We start from the raw sequence: 18,667 nt of genomic DNA on the forward strand, positions 1-18,667 counted from the left end.
GAGGGACCCCAGCAGCTGGGGAAGGGGTTCAGCCCCAAGGCCAGGACACTTGTAGGGGGATGGGCACTGGGAACATGCATAGCCCCTGGCTCCTTCCAGCCCCCCTCGATGACTGTCCTGGAGGCAGCAGGGGCAGGGAGGTACAGGCAGAGCCCACCACCCAAGCACAGGGTACCTCACCGACAGCAGCTACTTACAGCAGAGGTGCAGGCAGACAACAAGGCAGTGGGCAGGTGGGAAAGGGAGCCCGCAGAGAGAGAGGAGAGACAGTTACTACTTCAGGCAGCTGCAGCCCAGCTACACATGCCAGCAAGCAGAGAGAGTGCAAGCCCAGCAGAGCCATGAACCACCCCAGGCTTCCTCCTCCCCAGCCTCCTGCACCTCCTGGGTGCATTTCATCCTGCAGCAGTCATCCAGGATGGGCTATGTTATTCCTGCAGGGCTCCGTGTGTAACTGTAAATCACCATCTGCAGCCCTTTACGTGGGCTGCTCTGACTCCAGGTGTCACCCTCATCCCCTCTGCCACCCCCCCCCCCCCATCCGTGTCCTCACTCCCCCTCCCAAGGATGCCCCATGGCTAGCAGCCCTCCCCTCCATCCTGCTCCTTGCACTGTGCCCTGCACTGTGCTTCTCAGAGGGGAAGCAGCAATACCATCCCCAAAGTCCTGCTCCCCAGCTCCTGCCTGCATCTCCCACCATATCCCTACCCATCACCCACACCGAGAGCCACCGTGCCTGGCTCCCAGCTTGCAGACTGACCGTGCCGCTTGTAGATGGGAGGTTTCCTGTAGATGTTGCTCTCACCAGCAGCTGGATAGAGAAAGGGAAGAAAGGAGGAAAGAAGCATGGAGAGGAGCTCAGTGCGAGCTTGCAGCGGGCGCAGGACGGTGGTCCTGCAGGAGATGCTGCCCCACAGCAGCCTCCAGTGCAGCCCCAGCATCCAGCCACATCCAGGCTGGATTCCACTGCAGCTGGGCAGGTGGCAATGCATGAGTGCCATGCAGCGAACGCCCGGTCAGCATGCACCGCGGGGGGCACAGATGCACCACCGGCCCTGCCAGCCTGCAGCTGGGCACCATGGGGAAGAACGCCTGCGAGAACCACCTGCGAGCTACCTGGGGCACAACAAACTCAGCCAAAGCCTCTTTCCGCAGCAGAGAGAGAGAAGAGCCAGCTGGGAGGGAAAGCGAGCCAGCGCCTGGTGCCAAGCTGGCGGAGGGTTGAGGGGGCCATCCATAAAGCACCGACCTGCTGGGTGGGGGATGGGGTAGGAGTGTGGTCAGGGTGTCCTTGTGGTGCAGGGTGTCTCCGGGCACTGGGGGTCCCATGGTGGGACAGAGTGGTGGGAGGTGTCCGTAGCGGGGCAGGGGATGGATGGTGCTCTGCCTGCTTCCCGCCCACTGCCCCCCCTCTGACCCATCCCCGTGGGCTCTGGGAGTGGGTGGTGGCCCTTACCTGGTGGCCCCCTGCAATCCCTGCAGAAGGGCAGCAGGCTGCTGGCAAGCCCAGAAGAGCCTGGGGGGAGGGAGCGGCGGGCCCTAGGGGGAGTATAAAATAATCATCTGTAAAGGGGGAGAGCAGAACGGCCCCTGGCTGACACGCATTGCCTCATGGTCCTGGGGGAGCGGGCAGGGGATGGCTCTCTGCAGGGGCTCCTCGAGATGTGCGGGTAGAAGAAGGGTGGGCATGGGGACAAGGGGACAAGCAGACACTGGAAGGCTCTGAGACGTTTGGGTGGTGACGGGGAGGAGGAGGGTTCAAGCTGCAGGTCCTGCTTATGGATGGCCTCTACCAGGGTAGATCCTGCTGCCAGCTGGCTCTAGGCAGGCGGTGGAGCTACGCATGCAGCACACAAGGGATGGCACATGCGGGCATGCGACACATACGGCGCTTCCCCTGGGCCAGGGGCTCCAGAGCCTACCTGGAATGTGGAAATGCTTGGGTGCTTGGTATGAGGTTGGAGTAGAAGACCTCACATCTAACTGGCTATAGTAGGGGGAGCTGCGCCCACTCTCTGTGCCTACACGGTGCCGAGCAGAAGCAGCCAAAAGTGATCGAGAGAAAGAACAAGAGGCAGAAGAAAACAGGTGTTAAAGGCAGCGGTGTTAGAAGAGCAGGGGATGGCCCGTGTAGTGAGGTGACAGGGTGATGTAGTCCAGGAGGGGCCGTGATGGAGCAGATGCCCTGCATCTTCTGATGAAGGCAGATGTGGAAGTGCCCCATTGGCAGCACCACTGGTGAGAGGAAAGCTGTGCGTGATGCAGTGGTGAGTGGTGCAGGGATGGTGGAGGAGGCAGCACCTCTGGACACACTGCCTCAGGTTGTGCCGTGCATTTCCACCGAGCTCCAGATGCCAGGAGAGCGGGCAGACACAGCGTGCTCCTCCCCAGCTGAGCTCTGCAATCCGGAGCAGCACTTGCAGCATGAGTGCTCCATGCACAACCCCAGAACTACCACGCCAGCTGAGTGGGCTGCTCTCCTCTACATTTTGTTGGACCTTGGGGCCACCTTCATCCTCAGATCTGAGCCCCCTCTCTGCCACAGAGAGTGGCAGAACCATGGGCTGCATGCAGCACAGCAGGTCACCACCTGCCCCCACCGCTCCTCCTCTGTCCCTGGCCAAGACCAGAGGGGTCCCTGGAGCCACAGCCCAAATCCTCACCTGAGCGGTAGAAGTGGTGGGGGGACCTCGGGATGGTGGGAGACATGCCCTGCCGGCTGTAGGTGGGGGAGTCGATGTAGCCAGGGCTGGAGGCTCGCCTCTGCCGGATGTCAAAGCTCTCATAGATGTCCTGGGGACAGGGAGAGGTGTGGAAGGTTAGAGCTGAGGGTGAGTGATAGAGGTGGCTGATGATGCTGTTGAGTGCATGCATGTCCAGTTGGGGCTGGACAGAAGCAGTCCCCTGGGATGGGTCCCCGTGTCCCCCAACCTCGGGTTGGCACCGGGCAGGGGATGCTCAGCACAGCCCCATAGTAACAGCAGGGTGATGAAAGCCTGCAGTGCCATTACCTGTGAGTACGGGGAGAGGGTCCCCAAGGACTGGAGACAGCAGGAGGCAGGGAGGAGAGATAGAGAGAGACAGCACATGGTTAACGGTGGTGGCCACACAGCAGCTCTGTTTCCCATGCCATAGGCCACTCGGTGAGAGCAGATTCATGACAGCTGTTGGGGTGGATGGACTGGGGTGACAAGCCCTGGGACTAGGGATGAGAGGGATGTGGCTGCGGCACATTACAAAGCCCTTGCCAGGACTACCTCAACCCCCCCCCTCCTCTCTGTGGGATCTGATCAAATCCTGTCCCTCTGTGCCCTTCTGCCCATGAGCTGCTATGGGACAGCTCCATGCCACCTCACTCTTGACAGTGACTTCAGCACCTGCTGATGGGAAGGAACCCTTGGGGAGAAATCCCCTTTCCTGTGTGCCCACTGGTGTCCCTGAGAAGTGAGTGAAGCCCCATGCCATGTCCCCATATGGGGGTCCGGCTCTGGGCACATCCCAGCTCAGTACCTCCCCATAGCTATATCTCTCCAGAGTCTCATCCGACGTGTATCTGTGATAGGGCTCGTACGAAATGAGGTCAGGACGCTGCACTTCGTAGATGGCTTTAATCTTGGGAAGAGCTGCCAGGTCTTTGTAATTAAGGATCTCATTATCCACTTTAGCCTAGGGAGAGGGAGAGACAGAGGCAGAAAGGACGGAAAGGGAGAGAAGGAAAGAGGAAAGGGGAAGATGGAGCACACAGTACACAGAACCAGCACGTGGAGCCCGAGCACCACGACAGCAGGAAGAAAAGATGAGTGGAGGCAGCAGAGGGACAGGGGAGAGGGGCTGGGATGGAGGACAGTGGGACAATGTCCCTCGGGGTGCTCCCTCCGTGCCAATGGGGAGAGGGGACATGACTCGTCCATGCTGTTCCCAAACACAGGGGTGGGAACTGTCACTCTCCCTTCCAAATCACTCCAAACCCATGGCCACAGCCCCAGTTCTGCCCTGTGGGGCTGAGGTCAGAGATCTACTTACGCAGATGACTCTGTTGGGGGAGCCGATGCTGGAGCCGGGTGGCGAGATTGAGGTTTCTGATGTCCTTCTGTGCTGTGAAGCCGAAAAGAAAGGACCAGTGAGAGCCAGCCAAGTCACAGCCAGGAGCAGCAGACATTGCATAGTGCTGAGTGCTGCTCAGGAATGAAGCTCCTTCAGGGTAAGGAACCACTCTGGGCTGGGGCAGTGCTCCCGCAGTGCCCAGGGACTCGGGTCAGCATTTGGGACCTGCAGCTTTTGGAGAGGCCTCTGACTGCCACCTACCTTCAGCTTCTTCTCTGCCCGAGCTGCCTGCTTGCAGATGGGGTGCCACACCTCAGAGCCTGGAGTGCAGAGGGAAAGCGCCTGAGCTCTGTGCACAGCTCGCACCCACTGCTAGATATCACCCAGCTGTGTGCCTGCACGTCCCCCGCCCCGTCCTGTCCCTGCATATCCCAGCCCCGCCACCTCCTGCCCCTGCCCAGAACCTGCTGACCCCCAGTGGGATCTGGCTGTGCTGTCCCCAGCTGCACCAAGCTGTTGGTGTGCAGCTGGGAATGGCTCCTATGGGGGCTGGAATGAGCTCCTGCCAGAACCAAAGCAGCTGAGCAAAGACAGAGCCTTAAGATGCTCAGTGTAACCCAGACAGAGGGGAGGTGGGACAGGTGGGAAGGGTCCTGGGGTTCCCTGCACTGGGCACAGCCCCCATCACTGTAGCAGTCCCTACCTGTGAGGTACATCTCCTCTCCTGCGGTGAACATCTGGTGGCAGCGCACGCAGCGGGCGCAGGTGGGGTGGTAGTGCTTCCCACCCGCCTGCAAGGGAACAGCCTGAGTGGGGCAGGGCCTGGGCATGCTCAGGGGCAAAGCCTCAGGGAGAGCAACACAAAGTAGAAAAAAGCAGAGCGTGTTTCATGCAAGAAACAGACCCGACCTGCAGGTCTGGGAGCCCTGGCTCAGGGCACAGCCCCACCAGACATTGTGTTCCTGCAATAACCAGAGCGCAGGGAGACTGAGGGCAGCACAGGGAAGATGAGGCTCTTGCTGATAATGAGAATGGCAGTGACAGGGGGAGTTGGGAACAGTTTGAAGCAGGGAAGATCAATAGAAAAATCTGATGTGAAGATTAGCGAGAAGTGCCAGAGAAGAGATGGTTGCCCATAAAATCAGCAGGGAACTGATCCTCCCAGGGCACAGATGGCAGCCAGTGGCTTCTCCCCTCTGATTTGTGCCAAGAGGGATCCACCATCACTGTGTCAATCGGAGGATTCAGCCATAAGCTGTGAGAAAAGAGACTGAAAACAATGCAGCTAAGCCTCAGCTCCTAAACACCATGGGCGCTGTATCTGCAGTTCCATATTTCCCATACGGGACTGGGACTATGGGCTGCTGGAGACAGCTCACGTCGGAGACACAGATCCTCCCAGGTGCTCTGCTGCTCCTCTGGTCCCTCTTGGAGCCAGGATGTGCTGCAGCCAAGTGAGGTCGGTGCTTTCAGACCTCTCAGTGGCTCAGCGTGCTGACACTAAGAAATAACACACATCTTTTCCTGTCTGGTCCATATGTGCTGCTGCGGTAGGCTGGCAGGGAAGTGCAACAGACCTGGCAGGGGGAGCAGGGCCTCATCCATTGTGAAGTGCAGAGCCTGAGCAACCACCTATCCTTCCAAAGACCGCATCCCAGTACTGTACATGCCTTTCCTCTCCTATACTGATTCACATTACAGCTCATAAGAGGCTGGCAGAGCCTGTGGGTGGCAAGATCTGCTTGTTATCACACAGGGTCCCTTACAGACTCATTAATCATTCGTGCCTGGCTGCACAGCTCCAGCCCTTAGGAAAGCCCAGCAGCTGATGGATAGCATGGGAAGGCTCGTTAAGGCCTCACATTATTTAAAGGCGCCCTTTTCATTTTGTGCTCTGCCAGAGGAGGTGATTGGAGCCCCTGACTCCAGGGGGAAGATCTCAGGCAGGCACTGAGCAGTGCCAGCGGTGCCACCCAGCACTGCCAGCAGGATCTGAGCTCAGGAAGCTCTGGCTTCACCCTGCTCCTCTCTGGGGTTTGCCAATTGAGCGCCCCGTGCTGGGCAGCTGGCCACAGCAGCTGCTGCAGTTCTGAGCTCATGCTCACAGCAGCCAGTGCTGGAGATTGAAGTCAGCAGAAAGCATTCCTGGGCTCGGGAGCTCCTGAAGAAGGATGGGAGGAAGACGCTGGAGAGCCCTGGCTGAAGCCTCATGGGAGGTTCCCTGGCCAGGCCTGGTGCTCTCAGCTCAGCTAACAGGAACTGGGGGGAGTGCGTGGCCGATTACTTCTTGTGGGTGACCCACGCTGGAGGTGCCCTGTCCCAGCTCTCAGCAGGCTCCAGACCCCTCCTTCAGCTGCTGACTGCACCACTGCTTCTTCAACCCACAGTAGAGCTGTGGTACCCCGGGTTTGGGGATGCTGCTCCCTTTCAGGGGTCTCTGGAATGGCAGAGAGGTAGGTACAGTGCTGCCCTGGGAGTGGCTCCCCTACCCAGCAGCTCCAGGTCTCAGCAGCAGCTGCACATTCTTTCAGCATTACTACCTTCCCATCCTGCCACAGCTCAGCTCCACGGCAATACCAGCGGATCTAAAAACCACAGCATGTTTTATTCTGACATCTCTCTCTCTGCCTCCCACCTTCTGACCCTTTGGATTACAATCAGTTTTCCAGCCTTTTATCCCCTGCAGATGTTTGGGTAGGAACAGTAAGCATGGCTGCATCCTCCACTCCAGGAGCAGGGGCTGCAGGACTGGCCCTGAAGGACCTCTCCTCCCTCAGGCAGCAATTCCCACCTGCTGGCTGCTGCAGGCTATGCAGCTGCTCCATTGCCTCAAAGCTGCACCATGGCTGCCTGCACTCATCTTTGCTGCTGGATCCCCATGACATCCCTGCATCCCACAGCAGCTTGGCACAAGCAGCTCCTGCCGGCCAAGACTTGGCCAATGGGCAAAAACACCTCTGAATCTAACCAGGACAGGGCCCTGGCCCGGGAGGGGGGAGACATGGAAGGCTGGGTGCTGTAGCCCTCACCTGGGCGGGTGGCTGTGCTGGATGTGTTTCCAAGGCAACCAGCAGGCTGCAAGGGATGTGCTTGCAGGCTGGGGATGCTCTGGAGACAGGTATGGTGGTAGCTGGTTAGAGTTGGAGTCCCCATGTGTGGGGCATGTCCAGGGCACTGGGTGCTTTGGTACCAAACCCCAAAGGTCTGCAGTGTGGTGCTGCTCTTCCTTCTATTGCCACACTCCAGACAAAGGTGTCCGTACACCCACTGCAGGGACAACCACGGCCCAGTGGGAGGAATAATGTGATGACAGTGATGCATCTCCCCCAGCTCCCCAAGACACACACTTCTGGGTGGGACTGTCCCTATTACAGCCCAGGACAGGCAGCCGTGGCCCCAGGACTCACCTCCAGGACCCTGCCACTGATGTACCGGTCGCACGTCTCACACTTGATGCCAAACTGCGCATGGTAGTCAGACTCGCAGTATGGGACTCCATCCCTTCAGGAGAGGAAGGAGATGGGTGAGGCAGGTAAGCCAGGCCAAGAACTCTTTGCACCGCCAAAATCCCATCACACACCTGAGAGTCACCTGCTCAATGGGCTATCACTTGCTGCTTTGCCCCCCATAGCCAGGTGCCCATAGCCAGGTACCCACAGCCAGCTGCCCATAGCCAGATGCTCACTGCAGCACCAGCAGGCAAGGACAGACCAGCCAAGCTCAACCAGCAGCACTCACTTGCTGATGTACTCTCCGGTGAGGATGATCCCGCACGTTTGGCACTTGAAGCAGCTGACGTGCCACTGCTTCTCCAGTGCCAGGAGGGACTGGCCCTGCTTGATCTCCTCCTTGCAGCCTGCGCAGTCTGGAGTAGGGGGGCAAAAAGGAGGGGGAATGGATGAAAACTCTGCCCCTGGGGGATCATCCCTGCACCACAGATGGGAAGATATCACCTGCCCCTGCCTGTCCTCAGAATGAATCTGGAGGAGAGTCTTTCTGCTGGGGCTGGCACCACCATGGCATTGGCCAGGGCTCTGTGGGGCTGTGCCGCCCAGGGCTCCCATGTGGCAGAGGGATGGGAAGCGCTCAGCAGAGCAGAGGAAGGGCTGCACTCTCCATCACCGCATCCGGCCCCAGCGCGGTATTTACGAGACTCCCTTCCTTCCCTGCTACTCTTGGCTCCTGCCAAGGCTGCGAGCAGGAAGCACATGGGCCCTGGACCCCTGACCTTGGCTTCTCATCCTCTTCTGCCCCGGTGCAGCAGGTTCCATGGGGTTGCTCCTTAACCCTCTCCTCACTGCTTTCCTCCCTCCTGAGGCACTGTGCAGTCAGAGCAAGGCTTTCTGCATACCCCAGCCTTGGGCAGCTCCACATCAAGCCCTTGCCCACAGGACAAAGCTGGGTGAGCCCTGGCAGAAAGCAGGTGGGGCAGTTCAGCTGAGCTGGGATCTGGTCCTTCCCTCACACAAGTGCTGCTCGCCTGGTGTTCAGGTTGCTCCCCAGGGGTTGCAGGGAGAGGCACAGAACTTTGCTCCCAGGGCTGTTCTTCTGAAGAGCATAGCAGCAGCCCCCGGTGGCAGCCCTGCAGAGGGGTTCCTTCCCTGCCATTCCCTTGGGTGGCAGTGCCAGGACCCCAAGACACCACACAACTGGCTGCTGCCTGTCAACAAAGCACAGTGCCCTTGGGTAACCCCACTCTGCTGGCCAGGGAGCACTGGCTGGAAGGGGTGGGAAAGGAGGAAGCTGATGAGAGGCCGAGCACATGGCTGCCCTTCCCCTTCCTATGGCCCCGCTCAGGGGGTCAACGGGCAGCTCTTGCCAGCTCATCCGTGGGGCTCAGGGTGGGGGATGGAGGAAGGTGGGGAAGCCCTGTGCTGTGCCTGGGGCTCACCAGTGCAGCCACATCCCCAAACTCACAGGAGGTCACGGTGAGGGCCGGCCAAACCCACCCAGTGCAGCCTTCCCACAGGTCCTGACGAGTTTCAAGTTGGTATCAGCAACACAAGGGAAGGAGCACAAGCTCAGTGGGACAACACAGGGACAAGACAGCAGCACCCACCCAGGTCACGCACAGGGCAAGGGAGTTTCCGAAACCAGCATTGACCTGCAGCCCTGGGTGGAGACGAAGGCTGCTCTGCTCCTCCTGCCAAACCTCCCAAATGCTCGTGCCGTGCTGCATGCCAGCCCTAAAAGCCCCTCCCATCCCTGAGCATCAGCACCAGTGCCCAGCACCACCCCAGTGATGATGGGCACAGCCAAAACCCTGCTAGAGGGCATGGAGACAGGCTTACAAAAGGATATCAGGGAGAGTGCACACAGTCCTGTCAGCCTGAGGAGCAGTGCCCACAGAAGCCCCTGGGGTCCCTCACATCACACCCTGGTGGCCGACTTACGGCTGGGCCCGTGGATCTTGATGGGTTTGGTGCTGATGAGCGAATGGGAGCAGTTCTGGCAGACGCAGTCCTTCCCGCTGAACGTCACCTTGTCCCCAATGGGGAACGGCTTCCTGCAGCCGAGGAGAAGGACAGGGACACGTGAGATGAAGCGTGGGAGATGAGCCCCCAAACCAGCGTGCCCCCACGTGTGCCTGATGCCCCACCTGCAGGTGCTGCAGACGAAGCACTTGGGGTGGTAGGTCCTGCCCAGCGCCGAGATGACCTCCCCGGTGATGAAGTCCCCGCAGCTGTCACAGCGGGTGCCGTAGAGCTGCTGGTAGTCGTGGGTGCAGATGTACTCCTGGTTCTTGAAGAAAAAGCCCGACTGGGCCAGGTCGCAGCCGCACACTGCGGGGGGGACACGCAGCCATCAGCACGGGGTTCGGCCATGGGACCCCGGGGGCAGGGCGGGGTGCGTCCCCCGGCTGCAGCGCAGGGCCGCGGGTACCGCGGAGGGTTTCCCGCCGAGAGCCGCCCCAGCACCAGCAGGTGTCAGTGTTGGGCCGCGCGGGTGCGGGACGGGGCTCCCGGAGGAGCTGCTCGCACTGCCGTTTGTCCGTGGGTACCCAGCCCAGCCCTGCTGCATCCCCTCCGGTGGGAGCTGTGAGTGGTGCACGGCCCGACAGAGTGATGCAAGGAGACACGGCAAGCCCTGCTCCTTGGTGTCATCTCCCTCCTGCGTCTTTTCCATCTACACAGACCCCAGGAGCTTCATACTCTGGGAGGCACAACAGGGACAGTACAGGGACCATTGGACATGATGCATAACACCCATCCCACTAAGTGATGGGGTACAGGGCAGGCAGGCAGCCCCCAGCTCTTGTGTGGCATCGGGAAGCAGAAGCATGAACACCTGAGGAAGGATCAGACCCTGTTTGCTGTGGGACTCAGAGGACGTCCTCACAGCTGTGCCACACTCCAGGGGACACACGGGGACAAGCCTCAGGGCTGGCACGGGAGCTGGCAGCAGCCAGTGGCAGGGGTAAGGACTGAGAGGGAAGGTAAGACAGGAGGATTTCCTCTCGTTATTTATTCCCTTTCACTTGCAGAGCGGGCAGTGAACTGTGCCAAGCTCTCCAGCAGCTCTGTGCCCTTTGAAGCCAGCAGCTGTCTGAGCAAGCAGCTTCCCTCCGCTCACAGACACCAAAGCTGGAGAAGGGTGGGGAGGGGCTCAGCATGGTCCCTGCACATTGGCCCCCAAGGCGAGCCAGGGCTGTACAGAGTGGTGACAGCCCCAGGGGACGGTCCCCTTCTGCTGAGCCCTGGGTGCTTGGGGGGAATGGCAAGACGATGGCCAAGGGGACAGGATATGTGCCCTGCTTAGCACAGGGTGCTGTGAGACCTTTAAAAGCCCTGGTAATGAGATGCTTTACAAGGCACAGAACCAGCCGCTGGCCTGCTGGAGGGCGGCTGCTTTAACAAATGCTGAGGAGCCCTGCAGCATCGGTTCTGGGCTGTTGGCTTTTATAGCTCCCCAGCTCTGTTCTTGCATCCAGCCTCAGGGGACAAGCAACCTCTCCCCTCTATTTCCACAGCCTCCTGGGGCCGTTGAGTCCTAGCTGAGCATACAGTATCCGTGGCACTTTGAGCAAAGCTGTGCCATGTGCCTGCCCTGGCCATCTCCCCTGCTACAGCTCAGCTCAGCCAGGCTGGTGGCACCCCCTTTTCCTCCTCCTGTTGACCTGAAGGATACAGCAGCCCCCCAGATGTATTTGGTGGCATTCACTTAGCTCACAGGGAGCAGCAGCTCCAAGGTGTCAGCCACTCCTGCACACAGCCTGGTGAGGCTGACAACAATCAGGGACACTGTGAGCATGAGCACTGCACCAACCTGTCCCGTCCTACCTTGGCAGGTGAAGCAGCGGATGTGGAAGTGGTTGCTTTGGACACGCACCACCTCGCCCTTGCAGGTGTCCCCACAGCGGTAGCACTGGATGACGGTGGAGCCGCTCCCGGCGGTGTAGGGGTTTTGTTGGTAGGGAACTGCTGGCAGGAAGGAGGGAAGGAAAAATGGGAAGAAAAGTGTCTGTTAGCACTTGGGACACAGCCTGGCCAGGCGTCACGGCACTGACAACCCTGCTATGGACAATGATGCTGCTGACAGTCATTCAGGGCAGGAACTGCATCGAGCAGAGGGGCTTTCTGCTGGCTCAGCACAGCCCCCAGACATGCACTCAGCAAATGCTGCAAGGAGGAGCTCCTGCTTTCCCTGCTCCACCTGCAAGCGGCAGCTCTGGGCTGTCCATCGCCGTGAGCTGTGGGCACAGCCTCGTTTGCTGAGAGTTCAGAGAGCAACTTGCAATTTGGGCAGCCCAGCTATTAAAGGGTAGGGATTTCAAAGAGCTGGGGTGACCTTCCTGACCAGGCACTGCGCTCCGTTCCCAGGAATAGGAGAAGCAGCCGATTGGAGGTGTGCACACCTCACGGGGTGAGGGGACAGGTGTGGGACAGAGGAGCGCACTCATCGCAGAGCTCTTCATTCAGCGAGGGGCAGATCGGGTGACAGGGAACAGAAACAGCCCATTATGGGCTTGTAAAGCACAGAAAGAAAAGTCAAAGTAACATTAGAGATGGTCTCACGATAAAAGCCCATCCCAAAGGCCAAGTGCCCATGGACACGCTCAATGAATGCACAGGGCTGCAGTGCGGTGCAGTGCCCTGCGCTGACCCCACTAAGGGGGTTCCTGGAGGGGTGTCCAGCACAGCAGGAGTTACAGTGCTGGAACGTTCCCCGCATGAACGCCGTGCTCACACTGTGCAGAACAAGGCGGGAGCTGAGCCCTGGGACACTGCCACGGCAATCCACTGCCGGAAAAGCAGTGGGGGGAGTGGGGTGGTAAGAGGCTGCAAATTAAATCAACACTTCAGTAAATATTAATAATAATTTAAAAAAGGGGGGAAATCGGTGTCAGAGAGCGCAGGTATCACTTGTTTGGAGCTTCTGGTCTCTAGGGGAAACTTCTCTGTGGCCATAGCAACATATCTCCAAACCCCTGTGCTTGGTGGGAGGAAAGGAGAAGGGTTTGAGGCCAGAAGGGCACCCACTGCCTCATTGGGGCACCTACTGGCACCCACAGCGATGCGCCGAGCCCCACCGCCACCCTGCACTGCCTTTGTTCAGAGCTGAGCCCAGCACTCCTGATTTGGGATTAACCTTGGCCTCATGCTGGAATTTTTCACCAGGAACATTACGGCATTGTTTAAGCGGGGCCGTGCCTGGTCGGGAGCGGCCCCACGCAGGAAGTGTCACACATCCCTGCAGCTCCTGTAGGGGACAGCTGAGCGGGGCAAAGCTCATTACACCCAAATAATCCCCTAATAATGTAAGTAGCATTAGTGGCCTCCAGGCTGGGATCCAGCAGCCGGGGCGAAGGGGTGGGCACTGCCTGAGGAACGCCGTAATCTCACCCCGGTTTGCTGCTGTATAGCAAGACATCGAGCTGGCTCCGCCCGGCGATTAGTGCCGTCGTGCTGCCCGGGGCCGGGGCTGCCGCACGTCCCTGCTGGCACCAGACTGGCAGACCACAAACGGCAGCGCACCACGCGTGGGCACGTGGCAGATTTCTGCTGATCCGGATTAAGGTGGCAGCTCCGGTCAGAGCCCGGTGCCCTGTGCTGGTTCGGCTGTATGCAAACAAGGGGCTAAGAGCCTGTGCTGGGGAGAGACAGTGCCCCCAGACAGCAGCAGAGCAGCTTTGTGCCACCCCTTCCTGCACGGCAGCACACCAAGGTGCATAGATGGGTAAAGATCCATCATCCTTTAGGCCAGCTCCTACCCCTATCTCCCTCTACCTGCCTGTTAGCTCTTCTAATTGTAAGGCCAATTAGGCAAGCACTGCTGCAGGTGGGTTTTGTACCATTAGCAACAGGTAATGCGAGGCTCCCACCCAATTCAACACTGTGTTTGCTATCACTATGTTTATGAGATAGCATCTCTGCAGGGGGATGTGGAGGCCCAATGTAATTAATTGCCATTAATTAATACTTGCACAATGCTCGGACTGTGAAAAAAGCTTAGCATTCACCCTCTAATTAATAACGAGAAAACTGAAGCAGGTGGGTGCTGCTGGGGCTGGTCTGCAACGTGGGGATGCGGTGGCATTGGGAAGGGTGACTGCAGCTGGGCACCCTGACCCTGCAGTGCTGCAGCCCTGGGGTGGGTGGAGGTGAAGGCCAGGATGGGGCTGGGTGGCTCGGGAAGAGGAAGGCAGCGTGCCAGGCCAGAGGCGTCGAGGCTGAGGAGTGGCAGTGAGTGGCCAGGAAGGAATTCTGCCGGAAGCGTCAGTGCTGAGAGAGAAGTCGGGGATGAACTGTGCCAGCTGAGCTGGGGGCATGAAGGTGACCCTGCGGGGAGATGGGGAGGGAGAGGCAGCACCCTGGGGACAGGAGCCTGAATCCCCTCACTCTGCAGACAGAGCAGAAGAGCAGTGGAAGGCGAGGAGCAGGATTTCGCACCGCTGCAAGAGCCCTGCTGCCCCTGTGGGAAGGAAGGGTGGAAGCTGTGGATGTGAGTTTCTCATCATGGTGGGGCTGAAGACCCGTCCTGCGGTGGCCAAGGGTGGGAGGAGCTCGGCCATGGTTGTAAAAATGCTGTGGGAGGAAGGGATGGATGAGCTGGGAGCCGGGTGGTGCCGTGGGTGTGCTTGTGCCCAGCTCTGCTGTTGGGGAAGGGCACTGGGGCTGTGTACAGCCTGGTGAGGCACAGTGCAGGTGTGTGCATCCCAGCTACACTGCAACAGGACCCAGCTGGAAGGTCACCAAATTGCCTCGAAATAGCTGGGGGGCTCTGAGCACAGCATCGTTAGGGAGTGCAGAGTAGGTAAGGCTGGGATCCCAGCGACCATCTACAGCTTACAGCGAGTCCTTAGTGTGCCACCACCCTAATCCAGCCCTAATCAGATCACGGCCAATTACTGATCCACCTGCCCTACACTGTCCCCCCACCCCACGTCACCTCCCTCGGTGTGACACAGGACATAAACAACATGTGGGTGCCAAGGGTGGTGACAGCAGGATATGGGATGTGGGTGCAATGGGTGGGGATGGGACCTGCATTACTGCTCTGCTCCCCAAATCCCAGCCCTGGGGGTCCCCAGGGTAACGTCACACTGCAGCTGGGAAATGGCAGCATGCTGTCACCACCATGGTGTCACTGCTATGCTGTCACTGCTGCTATGGGTGACACAGGTGGCACCAGCCTTGTGCTAGTGGCAAGGGCACAGCAGGGAGCTGGCCTGGAGGAAACACTGATGCCAGCCTGAAAAGAGAGGAGGGAAGTCAAGCACTGCTATGGGGGTTTGGGAGTGGGGATAAGGAGAAAAGGAAAGAGAACAGAAACAGGAGAAAGCAGCGAATATTCTGGGCCCTGCCTGTGCAGCTGAGTTAGTTCCTGGCTGCGTTCATGGAAATTATTCTCTAAACGTGAGCGCTGAGGAAGCTGGCGATTGTCCCCCGCGCTGACCCGGCCCCAGCCTGCAGGATGTTTACTTCCCTGCCAGGACCAGGGGAGCCCAGGGACCCATTGCAGGGTCAGCCCAACCTACAGGCAGACCCCCAGCAACAAGGGATGTGGACAGTACTGGGTGAGGGGCTGCTGGAAGAACCCAGTGCCAGGAGATTGATGTCCAGATTGCCAAGAAGGAGAGGAAGAAGCTGTTGCTCTGTTTTTTGATGCTGCTGGGAAACATGAGGATCTCGATGTAGGACAGCACAGCAAAAGAAAACACTCGGACGCTTCCCTCCCCTGGCCTGAAGACAGTTGTGAAGAGGACACCCCTAAATGACCCAGGGAGCACAGCTCAGTCCCAGCCTTGCAGGAACACACCTGTGCTGGCAGCCCCGCACCGTCACCACAGGGTCACCGTGACACGGGCACACCCAGAGCACCACTGATGCAAACATCATCCAGGGAAAGCAGTCCCACTGCTGCTCACAGGTCGAGCACGAAGCCCTGGGAGCCCCATCCCCAATTTGGACCCACACTGATCCCCCGTGGCCATGCACAGCTCATGTAGGTGTGTGCGCCCGCCGTGCCCACTGCCTCGCTCCCATCCCCACCAAGCGCTGCTGGGGTCCTTTTTCCTAGCCAATACTTGTTCAGCTTGTCATGGCAACCAGAGCTCCTTGAACTGCCGTTGCAGCCTGGTGCTACTGCACTGCTCGCCTGCAGGCATCACAGCAGCAGAGCCCCCCATACCCTGAAACTGAGTGCTTTTCATCCCCCATGGGACAAAACCAGCCACCACCGCTCACCCCTGTGGAAATTGGGTGGGAGAAAGAAAGAGACCCCTCTCCAAGCACCTGGGGTATGATGTCCGCAGGCAGACTGTGCATCTCACTGATGCTGGCATGGTGTCTGCACTGAGCACGGCTGTGGGTACGCAGTACTCAAAGGGGAATCGGAGGCTCCAGGAGCAGCAATCAATCTCCGAAAGGCACAGCTTGAATTTCACACTAACTATTTAATTCCCCTCCCTATTATCCCTGAGAATATTTTAGCAGTTCTTCGTGGCTTGGGGAGAGGAAGAGAGAGGATAGATTGCATTTTAATTAATAATGGCTGAAACACTTCACTGCCCAGGGCAGGAACCACGGTGAGCCTGAAGCAGGGACTTACACTGAATGGGAGGAGACAGCATGGCAGTCTCTAGGTGACAGCAGGTGGCACGGGGTCCTGCCTCAGGTGCCTCCAAGCAGGGGCAAGGATGCTGCACTGAAGGCCCCAGCAGCAAGGCAGGAGCAGCAGTGCTGGCAGTGGGCTGGGGGTTGGGGGCTGGGTGCATGCTCCTGGGACAGCGCCCGATCTGAGCTGCTCCAGCTGAAGAGCAAAAGCCTTCAGGCTGAACCAGAAGAAATGAGGGAGCATTAGGCCAAGCCTCAGACATGATGTGGATGTGCATGTTCAGCGTGCCAAAAGGGAAACAGAGGGAAACTGCAGGAGCTGGTGGGAGGAGAGATGTGAGGGCAGGGCGAGGCTGCAAAGGGAGTCTGCAGAGGGGCCTTATCGTGGTGCTGCAGCTCAGGCAAAGCATCTCTGCCCAGCACCTACAAGCTTAATCTGCTGGAGGAGGGTCACTTAAAGACAAGAATGGGGACATGGCATGGGCCCGCAGGGCTGGACAAGCAGCTATCCATTCTCTTTGCTGTTGAGAAAAAGGGAGCAGGGTGAGGCACATGTGTGTGAGGCAGAGGGAATGCAGTACACAGGCATCCCCAGGGCTGAACCCTAGCACACATGCACTGCCCGGGGCTCCGCTCGCCTGAGTGGAAGTTGAGAGCACCATGCAGTGCCCCGAGCAGACAGCAGCACACACACACATCAGTCCTTCGCTTGGGAGGCTGTGAGAACGCTGGATTCCAGCCCAGAGAGCCCAAACAGGCTTCTCTTGAGGGATCACCTCTGGAAGCAGAGGGCTTAGCCACCCGTCAGGAGCAATAATCAGCAGGAGAGACACGGGGGGACACATGGGGACAGGAGCCACCACGTACCCAGCCCTGCCGCTGTCCAGCTGCCACCACAGCTGGCCCCGCAGATGTGCAGCACTCCCCAGCTCAGCACTTTGGGCTGCAGGAAGGTTTGTGTGAGGCGGACGAGGAGGGATCCCTGCTGCGAAGCTGACGATGGAATTTCATCCTCACATCTGGTTCAGCTTAAAAATCTTGCCCAGGCTGCTAGAGATACCAATAAATTGTGTATGAGCGCAGCGGAGTGAGGCGGATGAGTGTGTCCTGCGCTGATGATACACCACGCATCCACGGCATGGGAGCTCCAGCCCTGCCTGCTCCTCAAACCGGGCTGGGGACTGTACCCCGAGGTGGGCACAGAGACACTAGGGTGACCTTGGTGGTCCTATGTGTGTCCCACCAGCCCCCTCCCCACCGCCGCCACCCCCTCTCCAGCCTGCCCAGGGTGACGGTGACCATGAGTTGGCCCACAAGGAAGCAGCCTGGGGCCGGCAGGAGCCCATCACCTCCCCCGGATTTTATTCATGAGGCGTGACAAGTGGGTGAGCTGCAGCAGCACAGCACTCACCCAGCAACTTCTGACAGCGCCTTGGCTGCAGACTGAGCCCAGCCCCAGCCCACACAGTGCTATTTTCTGCTCTCAGTGGGCTGGGCAGGTTTGGGGTGTCCACGTGCACGGATGCCCAGGGGTCCTCCAGTCAGGGGCTCCAGATGTGCGTGGTGGAGACCGAACTTGAGGAGTCAGCGCCGGGTCGAGAGAGGAGCTGACACAGTGGAAGCACTCAGCACGGCCCCTCACACGCACTGAGACAGCGGGGCAGAAAGGAGCTTATTGCTGGCTGCTGCACGGACGGATTTTCTGTTTGCTGCTGTGTTTCGTATTTGCAGCTTCCCGTATGGAAATGCTTTTTCCCTTTAACCTCCACCCACGAGCGCCATGGATTTTGTTGCAGTTTTCAAAACATATGGTGCGTACATCAAAAAACATAAAGGATGCTATATTTAAAATATTACAAAGCAAGCCAGGAGCCAGCATTTTTTAAACTGGGGCAGTGTCTGAGAGCGAGAAATGGGGGGATTTAGGATTCTCTAACCCGGATCAGAGAAAGAGCCCCGTCAGGTGAGCTGGCAGCAGGCTGATGCCCACACCCTGCCCTTGCTGATGTACCGTGTCCCAGCACAGCTAACAGCTCAGCATCTGGAAGCTGCCTGGAAGGCGGCTGGTACGTGGTGCTCGAAGAAGCTCTAAACTGTAATGCACTAAGCTAATTTCTTCCTGTTTCTTCTGCAATCGGCTGATTCTCTGATGGGCTGAATGCCTTCTCTATTACTCCGCTAATCACTCCGTGCACAGCATCATTTATCTGGCCAATACAAGCACTGCAAGAAGGATGAATTCTCGCTTTCTGCAGGCACAGGGTAGAAGGCAGAGCCTCCTCCATGTCATCGCTCCAGACATGGAGCTCGTTCTCTCATTCTGCAGAGTGTGATACGCTCATTTGTTTTATTTTAGACCGTATTCGTGCTGGCATTGTAATTCCAACCTGGGAGACTGCGTCATAGCCAGGGAATGAGGGGTGGTGGATTTGCTATTTTTAACTCCTTCTACTCCAGGGAGGGAACTTGAAATCAAATCTCTATTCAGAGACACTGTATAGATATTAATGCAACAAAATGGGAATTCGGACTGGGGGTGACAGCTGGCAAAGCGAGCGCCGGCGTCA

The 18,667-nt window shown here is 58.5% G+C and overlaps 1 protein-coding gene across 11 annotated transcripts in view; it reads right to left on the minus strand.

Moving 5' to 3' along the window:
- ABLIM3 (actin binding LIM protein family member 3) overlaps window positions 1-18,667 on the minus strand; it is a 35,227-nt gene that overhangs the window by 3,497 nt on the left and 13,063 nt on the right. For 2 of the 11 annotated variants that reach the window (XR_004161409.2, XR_004161408.2), the window contains exons 2-15: window positions 11,325-11,465; window positions 9,644-9,827; window positions 9,438-9,550; window positions 7,783-7,909; window positions 7,452-7,545; window positions 4,748-4,835; window positions 4,306-4,364; window positions 4,024-4,095; window positions 3,511-3,666; window positions 3,012-3,041; window positions 2,664-2,793; window positions 1,923-2,021; window positions 1,457-1,539; window positions 761-811 (exon numbers count right to left, since the gene is read on the minus strand). Coding sequence is in view for 9 of the 11 variants with exons in the window: in XM_010718942.4 (XP_010717244.1) it covers window positions 761-811; window positions 1,923-2,021; window positions 2,664-2,793; window positions 3,012-3,041; window positions 3,511-3,666; window positions 4,024-4,095; window positions 4,306-4,364; window positions 4,748-4,835; window positions 7,452-7,545; window positions 7,783-7,909; window positions 9,438-9,550; window positions 9,644-9,827; window positions 11,325-11,465 (1,344 nt within the window). In the remaining 2 variants the exon portion in view is untranslated. The remainder of the gene's footprint in view (window positions 1-760; window positions 812-1,456; window positions 1,540-1,922; window positions 2,022-2,663; window positions 2,794-3,011; window positions 3,042-3,510; window positions 3,667-4,023; window positions 4,096-4,305; window positions 4,365-4,747; window positions 4,836-7,451; window positions 7,546-7,782; window positions 7,910-9,437; window positions 9,551-9,643; window positions 9,828-11,324; window positions 11,466-18,667) is intronic. The other 9 variants (XM_010718942.4, XM_010718944.4, XM_010718946.4 and 6 more) reach the window with 7 other exon arrangements.

This window comes from Meleagris gallopavo, chromosome 15, assembly GCF_905368555.1.
Source record: "Meleagris gallopavo chromosome 15, MGAL_WU_HG_1.1, whole genome shotgun sequence".
Taxonomy (NCBI): domain Eukaryota; kingdom Metazoa; phylum Chordata; class Aves; order Galliformes; family Phasianidae; genus Meleagris; species Meleagris gallopavo.